Source organism: Lagopus leucura, unplaced genomic scaffold, assembly GCF_019238085.1.
Source record: "Lagopus leucura isolate 7727_CA_CO unplaced genomic scaffold, USGS_WTPT01 Super-Scaffold_1, whole genome shotgun sequence".
Classification (NCBI taxonomy): domain Eukaryota; kingdom Metazoa; phylum Chordata; class Aves; order Galliformes; family Phasianidae; genus Lagopus; species Lagopus leucura.
The window spans coordinates 35976209-36000311 of NW_024962250.1; the positions used below are offsets into that span (position 1 = coordinate 35976209).

Genomic DNA, 24103 nt, shown 5'->3' on the forward strand with positions numbered 1-24103 from the left:
AACTATTGGCAGTAGCTGTAAAGCTAGGAAATGATGTGAAGTCTTACGCAAGGAAACCGGCATAACAAAAGCACAGTAGTTCACACTCACAGGTCGACATAATTTGATACATCTTTCTGATTCAGTTAGATGCTTAGTGTGAAGATTTTTGAAGATAACTGATACAGCAGTGCTGTGAATTTCTCTTGTGTTATGTGATTTTTACTCATCTCAGTTTTCAACACTGTCATTCTTATTAGCTGAATGGGAAAAATGCAGGAGCACGTAAGCTGATGGTAACTGGAACTTCACACTGTTGCTGGAACTGTTATTAATTCAGCTGTAAGATGGAATTAAATAAAAATAATAAGCAGACTCATAATAACATTTTATTAAAGATACTGTATCGAGGCATAGGTTAAGCTTTAAAGATGATGAAAATTAACCTGGCATGTCTTCACTAATACTCTACACAGACTACAAATAATTGCTTAGTTACAGAACGGTCAGGGCCTGTTCTAGACGTCCTCTGCTTAAAAAGTAAAAAGAAGTTAAATAGTTCAAGGCCTATCTTTAGGTGATACTAGAAACGTATTTCCCTTCTCTGCTTTGCAGTAGTCCTACTGTGAGGCTGCTTCCTGGTCTCTGTGGAAAGGACATCACATTTTCTATTACATTTCCCACCTATAACGAGCCTTCTCCCTCAGGAGTCCCCAGTGGTATCTTGCATTTTCTGGACATTCTCTGTGCTCCCCATTGCTCTAGCACCGCCACTGGGGCAGCAGAGTCAGCATTCCACTCCTGTACTGCAGACTTTTCAAATCCTGTATTTATTTTTGAGATGTTTTGTGTTAATACCGCTGACTCCTTAAATACCTGAAGGCTGAAAGGTCTGGGGCTCTGCAATCAGATTAAGGAACAACATTCAAAGATACCTGAACATCTTTTCTTCCATTTGTATAGCAACTTTATAGACTCAAAAAGAGTAAAGCAAGCACAGACACATGTCCTGTTCAAGCTGCGATACAGACAATGTTTTACATACTTTGTAACAACAGTAATGATAATAATGCCAATTATAAATAAAAATGCAGACAGATTCTTACTGAGATAACAGTTATACTAAACAATAAAACATCCTCTTATAGTCATAAGTAGAATTAGTAAGATGCATAACTACAGCAGAATATAGATCAGCATGTTTAGTCTGCTTACATGAATCAATCTGCTCCAGTTGTCTGGAGAAGCAAAAGAAATCACTATTTTTTAAGCCATGTTGGCCCTATTTTTGAACACTTACTGCATCGTTTTGTTTTGTTTGCTTGTTTGCTTCCCATGAATTTAGGTGGAAAATTTTGGGTTGCTAAATTACTCAAATCTGAACATGAACGCCTGATTCTCTTCTTCAAACCACCTTTTCAAGGTACCGATCCAGAACATGGTGCACACTGTGCCCTGTGAAGATTATTGCATGTTTACTCATCTCCTTGTTGGTCACAATTTTTCACATCCACAGCACCATTTCTTTACTCTCCACACATAAGCACTGAGCTCCAGGGAAGGTCCTCTTCAGCTTGCATATGATGATCATGGCAGCAAAGGGAGTCAGGTCAGCTGGATCTTTCTCACCATCCTTTCCTTCCTCAGAGACCCTTTGTGCTCAGTTTTAAAGGTTTTTTTTTCACTTTGTACTCCAGACTAAAACATTTTTCCCCTCTTCTAACGCTCATTAGCTTAGCATTGTAACTGTCTGAAAGAAGCGTGAATTTTAGTTCATAAGTACATACTTTTAACTTTAAAGCTAAAAAGTCTAAACAGTTTTTGACAGAAACTCTAATAAGCCTCGTTTCATAAAAGCAGCACGGCAGCATATGAACAGCAGATCCTGCAAGCTCATTTCAGCGCAGCCCTTAACGCCTGGCATCTGCCTCTTTTGGCTGTCTGCTCCATGAAAGAGACTTCAAATTTGTTTTTGACAGGTGTAAATAATAGTCACAAGGAAGTGAGTTTTGTAACACAGAGAAGAGTCCAAAACAATTACTGAGTGTTCTAATATGACTGCTTTGGTGTCTTTTGCGACTGCTGCAGTATGTCAAAAAAGCAAAGGTGGTGCCAATTCAGATCTGGCACACGTGGTTCTGAGTTTTTATGAAATCTTTTGCCGACAGTTCTTCCTCATGTCTTCTTCAAACCTGGTTCTCTCAGTTGTTCAGAAGCTTAGAAGTCCCTATTTCACTACTGCCATGCAGAAAAGAAATGCAAGAAAAATATTAAAAGTCAGAAGCCCACACTCTAGTACTATATTTGCTAGCATGATGTGGTCCCTCCCACCTCACCGTGGTGTGGTTTCGCTCTAAATGCTATCCCCTCCAGTTATATTGAGAACACCCACCACAGAAGAGAACTCTTTAAAAGCTCTATGGTTCCTGTCCTTCAACCTCTACCCCAGCAAAACACAACCTTAAACAATGTTCTGGTCTTGTTTCAGAAACTTTTCATTTGTTTCTTCCTCCTTTACCTTTCATTTTCAAAGCAGCTAAAGTCTCGTTGAAGAAAACCTTCAGTTCTGTAGCCTCCGAGGTTATTTTTGCTACTGTATGTGTAACTTTCCAGCAGTGGTTTACGGCTTGGCTTAGTGGATGTTCAAGAATTACATAAGTATTATTTCCCTTCAGCCCAAACCTCTCCTAGCTTGGAACACCCACCACTCTGGAATACTTCTCACTGCTCTGTATTTGCCCCTTCACTCGTTTCTGTTGATTTTACTTGCCAAATTCAGAGGTGATTATTATATATTTACTCTACCTCCCCCGGAATTATTGTTTTGGGTATAATGCAGCTAAATGATATAAACGTTTGCGATTCACGTCTCTTTGGACCACACTGACATGACAAATATGAGCAGCTTTGTATCCATTAGGAACAGTTAAGACATTGGAAACACATGGATGCAACTTCTAAAGACAATCCTCTGAGACTTTTTTTCGTGGTACACTGCCTTCTTTCTCTGGCTGTGGAAATCACATTGCACAAATATACGACTGTCCCACTTTCACATAACTGCTGGCTAATTTACACTTGATATTTCTACATGCACTGTAGCAGCATTGGACCAAATGGTTGCATCTGCACTGCAGAGCAGGAAGGGCTTTCAGGCTGCAAGTGAAGCCACGTTTATCAGCCCCATACACGTGCTGGAGCATCCTGAAGGCCAGCGCAGGGCTGAACTTCCTAGCACACCTTTGGGCAAACTGCTAGCTTCAAAGAACTGTCAGTGCAGTCACCTAATACACTCTCTGAATCCTGGAGGGGAATATATTGGACTGATGCTGTTACCTCAAAGTAGCTCCTACCTGACTAGCTCTAAGGTCACAAAACGCATCTTTTTGGTTATAAATTAATAAAGGATTTTCCCCCAGGCAATATCAATCTTTAATTAATATCAATGTTTAATATCAGTATTTATTTAGATGCTACCCTGCATTTTACAGTCAAATATTTCTGCTACTTGTAGATCATACACAGCTCACGTGGCACGACTGAGATTCTTCACACTGCTTCCCTCAAATGCAGCAACTATGCTGTGTGGTACCAGCTCTAAGCATGGAAAGGTAAGGTGCCCATGAATATTAAGTCACATTTTTTTCTGATGGAAACTGCAAAAATACAGTAAATTAGTGCCAACTGTGGTCGTGTGGTTTACATACAGAGCTGTGAATACCAAAGTGCTGTTGGCACTGGTAATAGCTTGCAGCCCACAGTGAGCTAGATTAGAGGTAAAATGTTGTGCCCTCCTTCCAGACTCTAAAAAATTCTGGCTACCCTAAAATTAGAAGCAGTTTTAGGAATGCACAGGATTCTGTGATTCTGTGATTCTGTGATCTGCTTCTATGCTCTTCACACAATAAACTCAGCTGAACTGCAGAAATGATCCATCTTCAATAGAAATGTGCATGTTTTAAGTTAGCCACAAGATGGAGCTCATCCCTCCCATCCACGAACATCTGCAAAGCTAAAACACTTCGTAGATGTTACAAAGGAGGCCGTTTCTTCCACTTCATAAAAGTCAGAGGAAGTCTGTGATTAGCTAGATGTTTACAAATAAAGGGGAATCTGGAGACAGATCAAAGGTAACTCTCCAGATTTGGCACCATACCAAGTTCCTGTACTGCTCGCATCTGCATGGGTTTGACTGTCAGATTAAGTGGTTGGACTTGGCCTATCTCATCATGAACTAGCAGTGCTTCTTTGATGCTTAGCATACATATTAGAAATCTGAAGATTCAGCCAGCTAAGGACATGGAAGAAAAAAAAACAAGAAAAGAGAAGCATTCACAGCATTCTTCCTCACCCTACTTTCTCGAATCTAGAAGGAAAGTCAGGCTTTACTGTAAAATCCAAAGCATGCAGCACTGTAAGTTTAGTAAATAGGAGCAGTAGCTCTCAAAGTCCGTTCTCTAATAGTCTAAGCTGGATGGTCCATTTGTACCATATTTGCTTTTTGCTGAGTAGTCTGTAATTCATCCAGGATCTCAGGGATTTTGGCACAGCTCTAACAGCTAGGGAGAAAAGCAGATCTGAGATAAAAGCTTGTGGTGTATGAAAGACACTGAGTTAATGTGTATGTGTTTTAAGGGACATCTTTGTTTTGACTCTGTGTAACAAACCAACATAGTTTGTGAGGTCTAGAAGGCCACAGACTATTTCTACTTTTATAGTAGTGCTCTGTTTGAAATTAGTATTTTTATTTGGAGTCTAAGCCACACTGAACTCAATCAAATAAACATTCTCCAAAGAAAACTGCCTTTGAACTATTTAACTATTCGTTTGCACGGCAAAAGAAAGCAGAAAGAACAGTACTGATTACTGAGATATTTATTATGTCTTAATTGACATCTTTTTCAGTTTTTAAGTTACAGTTCACCAGGAGCTCTGTCTCTGTAGCAAAATTGACCATGTTTAAGTGAAACACAACCCTGCCTGAAAGCAGGTTAGGCGGGGCTTATCCTCATACTGCCAGGCACTCAGACTGCGGCTGCAGCTTGTGCTTCACAACAGCATAGATACATGTACAAAAATGAGGTTTAATCTGCCTGATAGCAGTGCATCTCAGAGATCTGAGCTCCCTCCTGGGCTGTGGGAGGATACTAAGACAACTTCTTCATCAGTTCCCAGGGATCCTATCCTGTATTCCCTCCTACAGTGCCACTGTATCTTTCCTTCTCCCAAAGGAGAGATATTCTAGATTTCATCTCTAAATGCTTCTACTTTGTATAAACAGAAAATCCAAAAGGATGACTTTTTAAAATAGCAACCCTGTGACGGGGGGAAAAGGGACAGCAATGAAGAAAGACTGATTCTAGCATTTTTCATGTTGGCAATAGTTCTGCTGACTTACAGACAGGCTAGGAAAACACAGATTTGCACAGCCCTGGATTCCCCAGTAGAGTTCCTACTGTCCAGACAACTTGCAGGACTTCGAGGCCTTTGAGGCCTTCTCATTCCCTGTCAGGATTCTTGGGATGTCAGGAGATCCACAAGGCATATTTATCCTTGGGTGTCTCATTTCCAAAATATACACCTCCCCAAAATCTCACCGATACGAATCACGGAATGAGTGAACACGATACCAGCATCAGCAGTTAGTTGTTGAGAGGAAAATTCTTGAACAGCTCTAGAAGGGCTAAATATTTTCTCCCACAGGAAATGCTAGAAGCAGCATTGTTTCTGTGGTTATAGCTGAGGAAAATTTACAACAGTTTTAGCAGGCCAGAAGGCGCAGGAAAAGATTAAATCTGTTTGTTTTCTCTGAATGGTGGAAGTTAAACTTGTATCCATCGTGAGACAGATACATATTTTAGAACAAGATCATTACATGGGGCACTGCACAACAGAGCTATCTTCTGACTTGCAAGAGAATCAAAGACACTGAGCCCTTCTGAAATTCGAGGTTCTGGAAATGAGGGGCAGCATGCCAGCTACACAAAACAGGAAGAAAAAAGAGCAGTCAAAACCTGGCCTCTGACTGTTTGCTCATCATAGAATTTCAGTATGTTCCTCTGCCTACATTAAGAAACTTCAAGTATACATACTCAACTATGTATAGGGAAAGCAACTAGAAACAGTGTCTATAAAACTGTGAAGCACAATATTGTTTTCCAATGACATGAATTTAAAAAAAAAAAAGATATTTGAGGGCAAAAATGGCCCAAGAACGATCTGACAGCATCTCTCCTGTAAAGCTAGCAGTGGTCATTTTAGTGTACAAAAAGGAACATGGGCTCTGTTTGTCTCGAGGCTGAACATTTATAGTCACGGCAAGCTGACTCCTGAGTCATGTGCTCTGCTGCCCTGTTGTTACAAATTAGAATTTGTCTTCATGAAAAAATAAAATCACAATGAATTCCAGAATCCTAGAAGCAACTCTGTAAAATAGTGGTAGAAAGCACAATTAAGATGTCCTGTTTTTTTGGCATCTTGCCCTTCAAAACCTCAACCTACAAACATTTCTTAAGAACGCAAAGCAAGAATAGTTCAGGAGTTTTTTTCCAAATTGGACAAAAATGCAGAAAACTGGTTTATAGCTACTGAGAACTACAAAAATGTCCACTTTTAAAAACATGTCCCCAACTTCTAGCTTTCAGGAGACTTTCATAAAGTCACATCAGTCATGCTTCAGCTTGTAGGTCTGTGACAAGCTTCAAACCAATTAAGAATTAGGGAGGTCAGAATACTCGATTTTTAACTCTTTCAGATTAGGAAGCATCTGTAACTCAGACTGCCACTATCCCCTCAACTTTACTTTGCTCCTGAGCTTTCAGCGTTACCACAAAATACAAGAGTGCACAGTGGGAGAAGGGAGAGCAAGAGGGCAGTGTGAGCTGTGCCCAGCTGCACATCTGGAGCTGCAGGGCACAGGGACACAGGGAGGTGGGAGCAGGTCCCAGCGCTCGGCCAGCCAAGGGGCCCAGCTCATTGCTGGCCTTGGGCCAACCGCACGAACCCAGCACAGAGCGCTGCGGCGTCTATTTCAAGAGAGACCAAGAAAGCTCCAGAGCATATTTGCGGGGTGAGTTGAACGCAGGAAGGTTTCCAATTCTCATAAAGAGGGCAGATAGCATAGATGTGTCTCATCTGTATGCGAGAGGCCGGGTTGCCTTTTTTCCTTATCGGGAAATAGGGAAGGAATTGGGAATACAGCTTCCACAAAGATGCTGGAGGGAGACAGAGACTTAGTTAAGCAGCTCAGAATCAGAGAATGGCTTGGAAGGGACCTCAAGGACCATCAAGCTGCAGGCCATGCTTTGAGTTCGGACATAGCTCATGCAGGCAAATGAGCTCCCCCCCTCTCCCCCCCCCAGACACTCATTTCCCCCCTCGTGCCACCACTTCTATTGAGATAGAGAGGGAACTGCAATGGGGAACCGATCCAGACAAAAAACAACCCCCCAGGGAAACAAAAAGTTTGTCGTTTGACCCTGTACACTGTTAACCCACTCGTGCCTTTTGACAAGGGAGAAGGCACACACAAAGAGCTGCAACAACGTGGCAGGGAGAAAGGAACCCACAGAGCTCAAGGTGACACCATCAGGAACAAACTTACATCCCCAGCAATAGCTGAGATACACCTGATGTTTTGGTACTAGTGTGTTCAAATACAGTAGTATAGGCAAAGTAGTCACTTTTATAATCATATCTTTTTAATATATTCTCCAGGACAGTAGACTTTCAATCTTCAGGCTTTCAATTAAAAAATATATGCTGAATTCTATTTTCTCCATGAACTGAATATATTAAATAGCATAGTCCCCCAGTAAAAGTACAAATTCATAGAATTCTATGATATTCTATTCAAATCAAGATTCCTTCATGGACCTGGTAGCAACAAATACACAAATGTAAATATTCTTTGAATTAGCAAGTTGCCAATAAGTATTTACAAGTATACACACACACACTTAAACACTTGGATATCTCTTTGAGTATCTTTGATACTGAAGAAGCTTGACAGCTTTTGTTATATTTTAAAGCTCATTTCAGGTCTTTGTGAAGTCTCTCTTTTCAAATTGCAATAATCCTGAAAGCTAATATCTAGGTTAGCTACTAACAATTCTCAGGGCTGCCACTGACACCACTGCCACAATGAGGAAAAAAGCAGAACAGAGAGAGATCCTCTAAAAATAAAAATAGCAAAACACTTTTAAAATAGTGTCACTGTTTCTTTCTGGCTATGCTTTGTCCAATGCAATGCATATGCATGGCCAACCATAAAGATCCTTAAGTTTTTCAAGGGTCTTATATGCTAAATCTCCAAACAGTGCAGGAAAGGAATAGAAAGGAACTTTGTTAACATGACCAAGAAGTCCAAATTTCTTAAAGGAAACAGAATTCTGACTTAAGTGTTTTTGCTTCCCCTTCATTATCTTTCAAGTAACAGTAAGACTTCTAGGATATCATAACTGCAATTGTTTTTTTGTCAGATGTGCTTTTGTTCTGTTTCCACAGAGAACACTTTTTCTCACAGTAGGAGGGCTGAACCACCACCACTTCACATCCCCACTGACATTGTCCTGTTCTGTCCTCAAGAGCTTGGCACCCACCCCTTCTTCTCTGCATACTTTCACATTACCATAAACATTCTCTACTGCATCTATTTGCAAGCAAGGCATCTTGTTTTTGCTTTCGTAACTTCGATTTGTTCTCCTGCACTCCCCAATCACCTGTTGGGCTATTTAAGTCATTCTGTTTTTCTCTGATTAAATACAAGTAGATCCACTCTAAGCTTTCCTGCAGTGCAGTCCATGCACTTTCTGAGCCTTATTCTAGATATGCAAACCTGTGAACAACAAGGCACTGCTTTTGTTCTGTAAGAATGGGAAAAAGAATTCATTCAAGTTCAGTAGGAACAACAAGCTTTCCTTGAACGGATACTACAATACAGCCTATAATTGAAAAACAAAGGGATTACAGAGTGTTTGTAAAGTTAGATAGTTCACATAAGTACCACCATTCACAATTCCTAAATTTAACTTTTGTAGTTGACAGGTCTACTCATGCTAGGAAGTTATTTTGGTTGTTCTTTTGGTGAATCACTTTTTGGGTCAAGTTCACACCAAGACACCTTAGAGAATGGCTCTTGACCAGAAGCATTTCTAAATTACTGTTAGACTTTCCCTGTATTCCAGAATGCTCTTTTACTTTGCACAAGTCACCTCCTCCTTTTCAACAAGATCTTTAACTATTCATTGCTGTGCCATGCTCTCCTAATGCAAGAACACCATCTGCACCATTAATTTGTGGCACAGTGAGCTAATCACATGGGTTGAGAGCTCTCCCAGCCAAGCTAAGTCACTCTGGTCTCACAGGCATCTACAGGACTTTATATACTCCAGGCTCCCCCTCTGTGCTACCTTTAGGATGTTTTCCCCTCTGCTTCCCTTTGCACAGCTCTGATTCTGTCTCTCCGCCAGACCCTTCCAGCCTTTGCCCTCCCCCCTCTGCCACCAAGCCTTTCCACTCCTCCAGCTCACCCTGTACCATCAGGCTCTTCAGTCAACTCCCCAGCACCCTCTAGCACTCCCTCACTTCTCTTGGCTGCTTTTCCCAGTTCAGTCATAGCTGATACCTTAAGTGAGAACCGGAATGTCAGAGAAATTATGTGCAATGTATTAGCCCCCAGTCCTTCTACCACAGCAAGTGCTTAACTACTTCACTGCTGCAGGTGGTCAAATACTTTATGGATCCTTCTAATCCCCTTCTACCACTGAATCCAGCACTGAGAGTGCTACAAAAGCCATCCTGGTTATTCTTTGAACTCTTACACAGTGAGCTTCAGTCCAGCTTGGGATAGGAAGTATGTAACAAAATTCTAGTAATAGAGAAGCTTGGAATTAACTCAAGAGCTGGAGTGCATTAACATCAGCAGTACTTTTAATTCCAGTGCTGTTAGGGACCCAGCTGACTTCAGCACCTTCAAGAAAACTTAAGACTGAGCAGTTGCAGCAAAATGCTGCAGGCCCACGCTGCAACTGAAGCAGCATCTGAGAGCCAGCAGCGAGCTCAGGCCTGCAGCCCTGTGGCTGGGGCCTTCCCCACTCCCTTGTCTTAGAGGAAATGCATGCTGAACTGACAAGAGAAATTCTGATTCACATTTAAAACTGAATCAAAACAAGACTACTGGTACTCAGTTTGATATAGATAGATATAAAGGAGATTCTGGACTGTTTTAATTTATCTAAACAGTCTTTTGAAGATCAACACTGTTAATTCCTGAGAAACAAGGGATCAGCTCCTGGCTCCTGCTCTCAGCCCCACCACTGACACACAAGCTGGTTGAAATCACTTCCTTTTCCATGGCTCGGTAGAAGGCCGCATCACTACCGTGGTTGGTAAAGTGAGATCTGCTGGGAGAAAGTACAACTAGCCTTTATTTTGTAATAGTTCCTCCTACCATCTCATATTAGGATCCTACTGCCCCCCATTAAAAACCACACACTTAACATTTAGACAGCTGGTGCCTATGAGTCAAAGCCAGTTGTTGTCTCCAAGGCCAAACTGCCCCACTGAATTGATGTCAGGTGGTACTTAGCAGTATTTTTAAATAGAGTTAAATTAAGAGACAAGCTACACAGATTAGGGCTATACTAGAATCAGAAAGAAATCGTTAAAGGCATTAAATGTCTTTACATTTATTAAACAAACTCTGCAGTCTTTTCTTGTTATATTCTTGTTGAAAAACAGAACATTCAGAAAGTATCATGAAAACAAGAAACAAAAAATCTAAGGTTGACATGAGCCACGCTCCCCTTCCCCTCCCACCCAAGCAACAGGACTATCTACACACCCATCCCACTTTTGACTTCCCAACAAAAGCAACAAGGCACCCATTTACAGCTAAGCTGAGAAATGAAGTCTTCAACGCACACTGTCATTCTGCGCCCCTAGCAGTCCACCACAGCAAGTCCTTCCTTGTGTATTACGATAAGCAGGTTATACAGACCCACGTGGATAAGGACTGCCAGCAAAAGGCCAATGTCAGTCACAGGGCAGAAGCACCCATTACAGTTCTGCTAAAATTTCAAGTCTGGACAACGACCGCTCTGCTGGAAACTCCCCAGTCACCACGACAGTCAGTAACTCCCTCTCCCTTTGTGCACACCAGTCCAATTCTGCAAGGTTTCACTGAGCCTATGTGCTCTGACCACTGGGATGCGAATTTCAACACAGCCAAGAAGCTGAGCATCGGGACAGCCGGTTCTGCCCTTACAGCAGTCAGACAGCAAAGGATTATTTCTTGTCACTGTTTTTTTTCCTTTTGAAAATTAATTTTGGGATTATGAACAATTATGCTCTTGCATATTAATTGCTGTGATCTAAAATTTTCACATGAAGAAACAACACGTGGAAATATTAAAGCACTCATCTTACGGACGTGGATCCGAGAACTGTTTAATAGCAGTCAGTGAAGGGGTAACATTGTGCTTTTAATCTACAGTTTAAAAATAATGATTTGTATATCTACTTAGTAAAACAATAAAATTAAGAACAGAAACTGATATTAGGAAACAGTGAAAATGTAATAATTAAACACATGAAGCTTTTCAAAGCTATATACTTAATGAGCCTAGACACCTATGATTAAGAGGGTCTTAAAAAAAAATAATAAAAAAGACTTGTTTTCAATTTTTTTTTTTTTTTTAATTTTTGTCTACTATACTGTATGCCTTGCTTTGGTGTTCTCTCTGCTGCCAACTTAATGCTTTAACAGTATGATTATGCTTATGTTCTTTTCAAATGCTTGGCATTATAGTGAGATCTCATATCTTTTCTCAAATTAAATTTTGCTCCACATACTCCACATGTATACAGATGAACATCCATGTGCTGCTCCAGTTGCTCATTATTTGGGAATATCTGAAAGCAGACCTGGCATATAGTCTCTCCAGCTGATAAGTGAGATATCATATGCCGTACATGGTCATGTTTTCTGAAGTTTCCTTGATCACAAATGGAACAGACATACCTGGCCATTCCTTTGTGCATATCATTGTGGAGCCGCAACTGGCGCTCTCTTAAGAACTGCTTCCCACATGTCTGACAAACAAACTGTTTTTCCTTGGTATGAACAGTATAGTGTTCCCTCAAGTGACAACGCTGATAAAATCCTTTCCCACAAAGATTGCAGAAATGCTTACGTCTGTGATCTCTTTCATTCTCTTCCATCATGGAATTCTTGAACAGATCTTGCTCCAGGCAGTTGGACATATGTTCAACCACTAGGTTTTCAGTTTCAAAACGCTGCCCGCAATTAGGACATCGGAAAGGACAGGCAGAATGCTTATATAACTGCTTTTTTTGAAGGCTGTTCATTTGGAAATGACTGTCCCTGAAGTCTTCCAGCATGTCTGCAAACATCATGTCCCTTATTTCCGACTGCTCCTCGGGGTTTTCTTCCAAGTCCATTTTTTCCTCGGAATTTCTGATACCATTCATGGTCAGGTCCTGGGGTTCTCCACAGGTCTGTGCATGATCCTGTAACTGCTTGCCCTTGACCAGTATTTGACCACACTTGCCACAGGCACATATATTTTCTATGTGTTTGGATAAATAATGAGAGGACAAATCCTCCTCGGTGATTGTTAGCCCACAAAGTTCACAGGGAGCGTTCTCCACATCTTCCTGGACAGAGGGAGCTTTCCTGTTAAGGTGCCGCGGACTCTTTAAACACCTCCTTTCATCCTCATCCATGGATAAACGGGGTTTTAAAGTCTTCCGAGCATTTCTCTTCTCTCTCATCTCTTCCTCAACATAGTACCTGTAAAGTGGCTCTTCCTGCTCGTCATCTAGATCATCGTTATCAGAAGACTCGTTGCAGTCCTTATCTGTCACCTTGATAATATTATAATCTTTCAGTTCGTCTGCAGGACTGTCCTCCGGTTCCATCTTGATGACAATCCTCTTCCTCTCAGAGGCTCGACTTCCTTCTTCACCTGATGTTTCAGATGCCACCGTGCTGCTTTTCCTGCTTGTAATGTTGGACACGGGAGAGGACGACTCATCGACAACTTGGCTGGAATCCCCTTTGTATTTTTCTGTTTGCGTAGAGATTATTTTAGAAGCAGAGTCCTTTTCATTAAAGTCTATTTTTTCGGCACCGTAGTATCTGGCACTTTGGTATGAATGCCTGTTGGTGCACGATAACACGTGCTCATCCAGTAACTTTTCACAGCTAAAACTGAACCCGCAGCTGTCGCAGGTGAAGCTTCTTCCGAAGCGGCGTGAGTGAGACACACGCTCTTTTGTGTGAGAGTATTTGGACGTGGTGCTTTTTTTGCAGACATCAAACAGTTGTTCGGGGAAACTGCTGAGCTGCAAAGCTTCTTCATCGGGCTCTTTGTTATGGGATGTATTTACTGTCGAACTTGGCGGCTCCATGCCCCACCTGTTTGTTTCGCTGCCATTTCGAGCAAGCGTGTCTTCGTACATTCGCACACCAAATATCATTTTACTGTTCTGGGTGCTGGAAGCAGAAGAAGAGCATTTTAAACTAGATGAGTCTGTATCCTGTATATCTTCCAGACACTCAGGTACGTTATAGAGCTGTAAATAGTTCATGGCCACTTTAAATTGCTCAAAATTGGCAGGGGCGGTCATAATTTTTCCTAAATACATGAACTGTAAAATAAGATCAAAGCATTCAGCGCTAATCTTCATGTTGCTTAGATTCAGCTGGGCTGTAGTGTGTTGATGGTTCATAAAAAACATTCTAAAATAGGAGCTGCATGCAGCAAGGACTGCTTTATGTGCTTGGAAATAAATATCATCGATAGCAATGCAGCAGTCACACAAAAAGCCCCACTCTCTTTGGTTGTTTAGCTGCTGAAGGACGTAGTTGCTGTGGCTGGTTCTTGCCATCTTGTACTTCAATTACAGCCCTGCAAAAAGCAGATGACATCTGTTAGAACTGTAAGCACAGAAAGTGGAATACATTTAAGTGTAGAGAGGAACCGCCGTCTTTTTCCTCTCTAGATCTCTTCCTATTCTCACACTGTTTGTGGTACGATTTCCCGTCTGGACATCTTTGCTGGCAACTACTGTTGATGCCAGTGAAAACATCCATAATCCCATGTCCTCACCACTAGACTTACAAGACCAGTAAACTAATAAACATAGCAACCACAACATCAGTTACAGCAACACTGCTCGAATATAAATTAGCAAATATATCTCAAAGTCCTACAGCCAAGATTTTTCAGATAGGAATTCTGGATGCAGAACTTCAAAAGCTTCACAGGGCAAACTTCTGCAAGACAGCCCCGGGACAGCAGCTCTACAAGGTGAGTTGACTGTAAGAAACCACCGCTGAGTTTCAGCTTGCCTTTTTCACCTGCCAGACCAAAGGACCTATGATGCAACAAATTACTGGCAACAAGGCCGGGCTCAAACTGGTCTTTCCCTCCCCACTAAAGGAAATTCAGAAGAGACATCGGTGAAGTATCCACACAGGCTACATCTACACGCTGTTTGCTCTTTATGGCACCTGGGGAATCTTCTCAAGCTTATCTGCAAGACACCTGGCAAACCAGGAGCTGTGGAACTCAGGTGCATTCTCAGAAGCACGGGGCACAGCGTGTCCCACACAAGCCTGCTGCAGATGGTCACCAAGCTCGCTGTGCAACACGAGCAGCACAGAAGCAGGAAGTGTTGCACACCATGCCTCCAGCTCCTCTTAAAGCCACTTTCATTTAATAAAAGCAAAACACTTAGATTGGAGACTGGACCAAAAAAGAAAAGCTAATGAAGAACTAAAGGCCAGCACGTCAAAGATGGCAGCATTGACAGAAGAAGCCTCAGTGAGGAACTGCAAACACCTGAAGCAAAGTGCTGGAAGGTGTTACACATGAAAGGACTAACTTGTGCTAAACGGGAAGGAGGAAGAAAATGTGCTACTTTATGTTAAGAAAAACATCCAGAAAAAATACACTGTATACAGGAGGCGTCCATTCAATTTACAGAAGATAAATTGCAACCAAGTAAAGCTATTCTGCTCGCTTTGGAAAACCTTTATTGACACACAATGTGTGCTAAATAAACAGGAAGCAGGACACAGTGGTTTGAGAAAACAAACAACAAAAAAAAAGGGTAAAGAATGCCCAAACTGAAAAGAAAGACCTAAAGCAGTAAGGAGCATTCTTCACACTTTGAAAGGTTACTGCAAGCAATAGGAACAACAGTAAGAGATTTGTACACATAAGATACAGGCTAGCAAACAGCACGTATAAACTGCATTTTATGTCTCCATGAAATGCACGGGTTGATTTGTCACTTTCTTTCAACCGGACAAAATTTAAACAAAATATAGACAAAAATGCTTCACCTCCCTGCCAGCTCACACCTAGCTCCTAGAGACTGGAAAATGAGAAATCGTATTCCACAATAAGCACTGAATTCACAAATCAGAGGTGTTGCCTGGGCTGTTAAGTAGCAGACCTAACATTAGTCACTGTTCTCCTTCATTCCACAAATGACTGTCATGGAAAAACATGCATTCAAGCCCTTTAGATGAGGAAATGCTCATCATCGCCCAGCAGTATTCCCTACTGCCAACACTACAGCCATTCATAAGGACCACTATCAACAGAAGACCTTATGTGGCAGTGTGGATCTTGAGATTTGGATTTATATTGATGATTAACACCTGGGTGACAGCTGTACAGCTGTTCCTCTCCACCCAACTTTTTTCTACAGCCCCAGAACTCCAGGTAAGCACATCACAGTTCTCTGTCCAGTTTCGCTCAGGGATGTCCATTGCAGAAATGCAGCTTGTTACATAAAATCTACTCAATGGCTTTCTTACTAACTTACAAAAGGGTGACTATAAAAACAGAAGAATCTCTGAAACAGCTTCATGTGTTTTCTACAGAAATTTGACAACTATCCTAATTTCTGGGTAACTTCAGATGTTTCTTAGAAAAATAACAAACTTTTCAACATCAAGTAATACCTAAAGGGCACTTCATATTCTTCCAAGTGCTAAGGTGCTTTGTATTTCAGGTAATTAATCAGATACTTGAATGCAATTCAGTATAGTTCATCAAGAATTAAGACCAGCAACTGCATAATTACAAAGAACTGATTTCAACCTCCACACTCAAAGACTGAAAATCAACAAGAAACGGGAGAAGACGCAGTCTAAGATACCATTGGCTTCTCAGTGTGAACTTCCATCAGGACAAGAAAAGGCTTAGGACTGCTAGAGGAAAAAATCAGGACAGCTTATGTTAACCTTCTTGTCCTCACAAAGCAACAAGCTTACACTTTCATTTTTATTTTCTGCATACTCAAAGTATTCTATCATGCCTTCCAACGCAAAACAGCAATGCAAGGTCACAAATATCTGCACACACCTGCAAAGGGGCATTCCAAAATTGTGGGAAAGATCTGGCAGTCACTGCAGTGAGGTGCACAAACACACTTTCTCCAAGTTTCCTTCTTCTTTGAAAGAAGTGAAACTTATTTCCTCTTATGACAGAAAAACTCTTTCAGCACTTGAGCCCTGATATGCAAAAATAACCCACCTTTCTCCTACTGCTCTTTGTAAAGAACCAGCCCGAGCATGAGTGAGCTTGGTCAGGCCAGCAAGGTGTTCAGATGTGTACACAGCCTCCATCACAGTAGTACTACAAGCAGGTATTAAAATAGAGAGCGTTTGAAGTTATCTATGTTAATGAAAGTTCTGGCAGCCTTCCTCTGTATGCTGTATTAACCTGCCATGTGTAACCATATATTTACAGCTGCCAACACTTCCCACTACAAGCGCCTGCGTTGGTCTATTTAAAACACTGACAAACTTCAACCAGCAAAGGCAAAAGTTTCCTTGTGAATTACGTGCTTCAGACTTGCTTTTTTTTTTCCAGAAAAAAAGATCAGTTAAAGCAGTTTCAAAAATGAGGTGAAGAAAAAGCTTTTGTACATCTAAATTACTGTTCTTTCTTTAAAATTCAAAGAACTTTCTCTTGCAAAAATCTTTGGAGAGACACATCACAGAATCACAGGGGTTGGAAGAAAGCTCAAGAGATAAGAGTCCAACCCTGCTGCTAAAGCAGGTACCCTACAATAAGTCACACAGGTAGGTGTCCAGCCACGTCTTGAATATCTCCATAGGAGACTCCACAACCTCTCTGGGCAACCTATTCCAGTGCTCTGTCACCCTTACTGTAAAGCTCTCCCACACATTAGAACAGAACTTTCCACATTCAAGTTTTGGGAAATTACTCCTTGCCCTGCCCTTGCACCACCAAGAAGAGCCTGGCCTCACCCACTTGCCTCCCACCTCTCTTGATGTATAAACATTAATCAGATATAAATGTTAATCAGACTTCATATGGGAGAAAGAGGCATGTGTTAGAGATGTTCTTGGTCACCACACAAAAAGCTGCCTGAATTTGGCCAAGCTTAAACAGAAGGAGGGGAAGAAGGTAGAAATTATAGATGTGTTTACACTTCAGACTGCTGTGTGTTACTAAAGTCTCAGATCATAGCCTTGCTGAGAATAAATTCACCCTCATGCAGCTCCTTTGTGTACAGGGGCCCGTCCAAGCCATCCCATCCAGCATGAAAACCCTTTTGGCTGCTGCGTGCCATCTCCACTCACAGACAGGGCCCACTGCAACAGGATGTGCTGCTGCGTTCCAGCATCCCTGGCGGCCAGAAAGGAGCAACACTTGGCTCTGACTGACTCCCAGCAAGGAGTGGGCTTTGTGAAACTGAGTGCAGATTAGAAAGCGTAAGAGGGAGGTGAGAGAAGAGTTCAGGGAGTGCAAGGAGGGACAGGGTGAGCTGAGAGGAAGGGTCTGGGATGAGGAACAGCCGTGGGCAGACAAGATGGTGCAGTTAGGATCTACATGGGGGAGGGAAACCACCTGAGCAAGGGACTGGGAAGAACCAAAGTGCTAGGGCAGAAGGGAAGAATATTTAATACACACACACGAATAAGCACAGATACACACACATGCTTTTGCTGAGCAACAGGTAGAAAACTACCACAGCACGCACCCACTCAGAGCTGGAACTGAACTTTGAATTCTGCCGTTCTTTGCTATTAGCAAATATCACAGATTTGTTGAAAAATGTCCTCCCATCAGGAGCGAGCTCTCAGAAAATGTTCCTTTACCATTATTTTGTTATTTTTAATTGCTAAAATGTCAGAGATTTACATTTGTCACCCATGTGGGTGGTTCAACATTGCAAACTATTTTTGAGATCTTCTTTGGAAAGAAAACAGTCATTAGAACAAAAATGCCCTTTTTAAAAGAAACCAAAGGTTTCAAAGCTAAGCGCATACACAAGACATTAATTAAGCTAAATTCCAGTGCAGCAGTCATTCAACAGCTTTTCATGTACACACTGTAACCTTCCAGCCCTCCTCTTACCAAAGGCTCCTTTCTTTACTGGGCTCACCTTGTGGATCTGTCCAGGGGATGGATCCACGCAGCAGTGCTCTTCATGCACAACGTGAGATCTCTGCTCATTTGGCACAGGGTTTGGAGGAGGTGAGGTGGATAAGGCAAGGAGAAGAGGGGGAAAATCTCACAAGAAAGAGCACTGCTTGGAAAACAGCACCCCACCGCTGTCAGTACTAGGACAAGTCATGTTAACCTTTGGGTTTTTTGGCTTGTACTTTTTCACATGTCCAGCATCTTCATGCAGGGAAGCCATCAGCAGTACCTCATACAAACGGGTGCTACTCACTGTGTGTATTAAGCATTGGTCTTCTTGGAAAATTCAAGCTCTACACATGAATTTGTCCACCCAAATGTGTATTTGATTCTCTCTAACTCAGCTTCCTATTTCAGAAAGAGAAGAAATGTGACCACTTGCCTGACTAGCACACTGCATTTATGAAGCACGCAGTCATCACAAGGAGGTCCACCAGGCACCTACATCACCCCGTCCTCAGCAGCAACCAATTAGTGCAGTGAGCACAGCAATGGGCCATGCTGTGAACAGCACTGAATGATGCAGAGGTGGTCTGAAAAAGAAAGCACTAGAAAAGCATCTGATATGAAACTGAGGAGGGCAGATGCTTTAGTCAGGTAATTTCAGTCTGTTCCTCAAACTCTAAGCAGCACAGAATGTACGTGGAGGCTACGTGTTTATTTTTACGTGGCAAAGCTTGGATTCAAGCTGCCTACACGCCACTGTGTTTTTCTTTTGAATCAGCACTCAGGTACAATTACTACTCAGATATTATCACCAAGCTAAGCTACGCTACTACACAAACCAAGCGTGTTGTTTAGAAGCCAAGGACCAGAAAGAAAAGGCTCTTACTGTAACTCAATACTTTTCTTTTTTCCCCTTCAGATTTCTAGTTTTCAAACATTTCAGAAAATTTAGAAGTCTTCAAGCTTTCCCCTGTTAAACCTTTAAGAGACTGCTGAAATTCTTTTACTAACTTCTCTGTCTTTAAAAAAGAAGTACCACAAGGTTCAAGATTCAGGAGCCTCTCGGCTCCTAAAATTAGTAGGTGGTTTTCAAAACCCAGCATTTCCACTGCTGAGCAGGCAAAAACACACTGCTTACATGCTTAGTTGCTGGCTGCTTTTCTTCAGAAACCAAGAGCAAGCTGGACAAAAGTATTATAAATGAGTGGAGAATTTGGTGTTAATAGAAAATGAGACGGAAAAACCTCAAGGAACCAACGCCCAGTTATCCAAAGAAATGGGCTGCTTGGGCAGCAGAAAGCAAATTCCCCATCCTATTCTCACACCACATCTCAGGCTGATGCAGGCTCCCAAGAGCTCTCCTCCCTAAAGAATTACTTCGCCTTCATAGGGCCAGATTCTACACCAGATAATCTGGATTCCTAAATGACAGCATAAAGATGCTCACGAAAAAAAATCCCACATCACACATCCAAGCTCTGCATGCTGCCTGAGAAATCTGGGCGTTCAGCTGGTATGCTGACTACAGAGTTGCTGACAGGCAACAAGTTTTATCTAGACATTAACAGGAAGAAGCCACTGAGATTGCCATAGTACTGCACAGTCCAAGAAGGCACTCAATTTACACAAACTTTGCAAAAAAAAGGCAAAGAAATGAGGACAGGTGACCACCGTTCATTGCAACAGCAGGTGTGGGTAAGATGCAGCTTGCATTGCAAGTGCAAGATCCACAATCGTGAATTAAAAGTGAGGAGAATTCCTGCACTGCCAGGGAAAGTCTAATTAGGCTCCATTACTTGGATGAGGAAGGACCGGCTATAATTTATCCTCCTCCCAGAGTCCTTCCATTAGCTGCCTTCAGGCACACGAGCTGTGAATCTGCCTGCCATGATGCAGATATTCATCAGCATACACATTCTGATAGCTGAATCAACTGATGTTAAATGCCTTCTTGCCAATGTACGAAAACAAGCTTCAGCTGCTACCTGGGCTAGGTCTGAACCAAGGAAAGGCAAGGAGCAATTCACTCCCACATCAGTTCACAGAGCTCCCCACTGACACAGCACCTGAGTTCACAAATAAGAAACAGCCTTCACACTTTAACAGGTTTCCACTGTCAGACACTGATAACTAGTTAAAAGGCATCACACAGTCTTAGTAAGCACTCACCTCAAAAGATGAATAAGAAGACAGGAAAGCATGAGCAGCTAAGTTAGGAAAACAGTTTGAACTGGAGCCCTAGAAGTTATCATCTCAACCAACTTCACCTACTCCATAGGTAATGCCTATGGAGTACGAAGTACTGCAGAGAGCTGTATGCAGTGTTTTAAATAACTTGCTATCCACCAGGGACTGCTCTATAAAGTCACAGACACTGTTTATCTGACACTTTACAGCTGTAAAAGGTGGTGAAGCAACACGGTAATGATACGTCTGAAAGACTGGTAGAAGAACATTCTGACACTAGATTTAAGCCTCACTGCTGGCTGATGAGCCTTCACCTGGACTCTGACTTGCCCAGTTAGCTTCAGGAGGCATCTTGGTGTTCGCCCTCTCCCAAGACCCTCAGATAACCATAAGTGCCTTCCAGACAAGCACCCCTGGCTGATTCAGGCTGCGTGCCGGCACAACCAGGCATTGGAGGCCCACGAATGAAATGCCTTGTGACACACAGGTCAGACTACATGTTGACACTTTCTGGTCCCAAAGGCTTTGAAATTCACTTGTGGCACATAAAAAAGCCCAAACTGCTAAGGTCTTCTTCAAATGAAGTGGGTTTCATACAGAAAATGCAACTGCTGGTTAACTCTACAGAGCTTTGCTATGACCCAAGGCAAACAAAAACAGAATTACCAGACCAGTTTGAAGCTATAAATGGTCTTCATGCAAATCGTGTCAGCCGTGTCTGCAGCAGAACTCGGTGCATGGTGCTCACTGTGCCCAGACAGCAGCAGGGCAGAGAAAGCAACTGTGGGGCAACCACAGGGCAAAGTTTCTTGAGAAACACGCAGCGGGTTCTGCAGTGAAGGTCTGGGAGAGGTGCAGAGAGGGCCACCTGCAGCCTCTGCAGGAATGGGGCACTATGGTTTCTACCAGGAAACTTTCATCATCTCAGATTCGAGCAGCTTTTTTCCCCACGCAGCAGATAAGTACCTTCAAAGGATCCTGGACTTTCAGTGCTTCTGCTAGCAATGGACATATGCGAATAAAGCACTTAACCTCACGCACTCTAGTAAGAAAGCGCCTAAAAGCCCAGAGGAAGCTGTGGAGAGTATGCCATGCTATGCATGCACTATGAGTACGCTATGCATACTCTCATCTAATTACTGCCAACTCCTGTGCCCATGACAAAACTGAGCACGTGTGCCAGCAGAGCTAAAACATCTGCTCAGCTCACAGTCCTGCCCCACACAGTCCAATCCTGGGAAAAGGGGCTTTCCAGCACCCTGCCAAGCTTCCCATGCAGCACCAAACCACAGCTCCACTCCCCAACCCCTGCTGCAGCCCCATCCATACAAACACCAAGCAAGTCACCAGCAGCGTGCAACCAAGGCGATGTGCTGCTCAGGCCCCACGTGTGCCACGGCCACAGCTCACTGCTCTGCACCCATACGGCCTTGGCTTTGCTCTGGGAGAGCTTCGGTTTCTAATTTGGTGAAATCAGCCCAGCTCGCGAGGGCCGTGCGGGTTTTTCCAAGAGCTGCAGCGAGGAATGTTAAACAAACACCTTTAATTAAAGGAATGTTTGTTTAATGTAATTAAATGCCTACGGAACACGGCGCTGCTCCAGCCCCGGGTGGCTCTGCAGTCTGCGCCGTGCCGCGCGATGCCGTAGCGCGGGGAAATCACGCAGCAGCAGAAGCCGGCATTCAGCCCAGGGCCGTGCCGCCACCGCCGACGTGTCGAGGATCGGAGTTACACCAACTCCCACAGCACAGCGGCACAGGAACGCGGCCCCAACCCCGCAGCACCGCTTCCTCTCCTCTGTTCGCCTCCTCTCCGTGCGGGGCACGCTAAGGAAGGAGCCCTTCGGCACCGCTGCCTTTCGCGCTCTGCCGACCCCCGAGCGCATCGCGGGCCGCTACCGGCGAGGTGGGATGGGGCGGCGCGTTCCCAGCGGACTGCGGCTCCGCTCTGCGTGAAACTGCCGCAACTCAACTTTTCACTTAAAAAAAAAAAAAAAAGAAAAAAAAAGAAAAAAAAAGGAACAAAAAAATCCCAGCAGAACACGGAGCGCCGGAGAGAGCTGCGAGCACGGCGCTTTAACGTAATGCCAAGCGCAGAAGTACGGCCGCCGTGCCCTTCTCGCCCCCGCACCCCCCGCCCCGCGCAGCATCCGCCGCCCTGCGCCGCTTCCGCAGGGCCCCTCCGCGCTGCGCCGCGCTGCCCCACAGGTGGAGCACGGCGCCTCGCGGCTCGGCTCGGCCCGATTCGGCTTGGCTCGGCTCGCCTCGGCCCGTCCCCTCCTGCCGGGCGCAAGGTCACGGCGGCGGCCGAGGGCCGGCCGGGAGCCCCTACCTGGCAGCGCCACTATGGCGGGCCGGGCCGGGCCGGGTCGGGCCACGCCGCGGCCGGAGCCGCTCGGCACTTCCCACCTCCCGCCGGCGGCGGAGCTGCCTCCCGCTCGCGCCGCGCCGGACCCCTCCGGCGGAGGGCCGCACGGCCCCACTTACCGCGGAGCGAGGCGAGGCGAGGGGGAGAGCTGCCCGCGCCGCTCCCGCCGCTGCGCCGCTGCCGCTGCAACAAAGGACTTCCGCCCCGCCGCGCCTGCTGCTGCCGCAGCGCCGGCTCCGCCGCGACCGCACGGAGCCGGACCCCTCCCCTCGGCGGCCGGCGGCTCCCGGCCCCGCCGCTGCCAGCGCTGCTGCGCCGCGCCAATGCCGGGCCCGGCGGGCGGCTCCCTGCCGCGCTCCCCTCTCCTCCCATCGCGCCGCGGAGGCGGCGGCGCCGGGGCAGGGGCGGCCCGCGCCCCCTCCCTACGCGCCTCGGGCCCGGCCCTCCGTCCCCCCCCCTCGCTCCCTCGGGAAACCCCCGGCGCGGAGCGGAGCCTCCTGCGGGGGTGGGGGCTGCAGCCGGGGCTGCCCGTGCGCGGCTTCGCGGCCCCCCGGTGTGACGGCTGCCTTGCGCGCCGCGAGGGACCGTAAATAACGAACCCCCTGCCGCGTCGCGTGATACGCTATTTCTTTTTAGTCGAAATTCCACTCGCTGACGCCTTTCCTCCTTGCAGCTTCACGCTGATGCAGGGAACATCGCGCGTCCACCACCACTTTTAATCACGAAGCATAGAACACTTACGAACACTAACTGTAGAACACTAACGCTTAGGGTTTGGTTTTGTTTTCGTGGGGTTTTTTTCCCTCTCAGAGTTTTCCCAGGCCCTTTCCCCACCCTCCCCGAGCCTCTCCAAGTCCTCTTGAGCGGAGCAATGGCATTTCCTGGAGCTTCTGCTACCTGCAGGGCTACTGGACACGTTCACGGGGCTCTGTGGCAGGCATTTGGCTTTTCCACCCAAAGGGCCATCTGCCGCTCTTGCGGGAGCCTCAACCCACAGAGTGCCATCAATTGGAGGCCATTTCCAAAGGTGCCATCACTTCTGTGTTCACCCAAGGAATCATCAAATCATTACAGTTGGAACAAACCATGAAGATCATCTTGTCCAAGGAGCTCAGCTCCGGATGGGC

At 44.5% G+C, this 24103-nt stretch overlaps 1 protein-coding gene across 4 annotated transcripts; it reads right to left on the bottom strand.

Annotated features, from left to right (window-relative positions):
• Nucleotides 1-355: 355 nt before the first annotated feature.
• Nucleotides 356-23173, bottom strand: ZBTB1 (zinc finger and BTB domain containing 1). 4 transcript variants are annotated; one of them, XM_042875224.1, is made up of 3 exons: nt 23096-23173; nt 12174-13913; nt 356-2217 (listed from the first exon to the last, which is right to left on the bottom strand). In XM_042875224.1, exons 2-3 carry the CDS (start codon nt 13891-13893, stop codon nt 2207-2209), a joined length of 1731 nt encoding a protein of 576 aa, XP_042731158.1. In that variant the 5' UTR covers nt 13894-13913; nt 23096-23173; the 3' UTR covers nt 356-2206. The 4 variants fall into 4 exon arrangements, with proteins under 4 accessions (XP_042731158.1, XP_042731073.1, XP_042731009.1 ...); XM_042875139.1 differs by having other exon boundaries at nt 12002-13913; XM_042875075.1 differs by lacking the exon at nt 356-2217 and adding an exon at nt 18859-19009 and having other exon boundaries at nt 11412-13913; nt 23096-23117.
• Between the last annotated feature and the right edge of the window lie 930 nt (nt 23174-24103).

Bases quoted from the DNA above. Each gene is read 5' to 3' on its own strand.
- ZBTB1 (XM_042874999.1), bottom strand. From the start codon at position 13,893: ATGGCAAGAACCAGCCACAGCAACTACGTCCTTCAGCAGCTAAACAAC.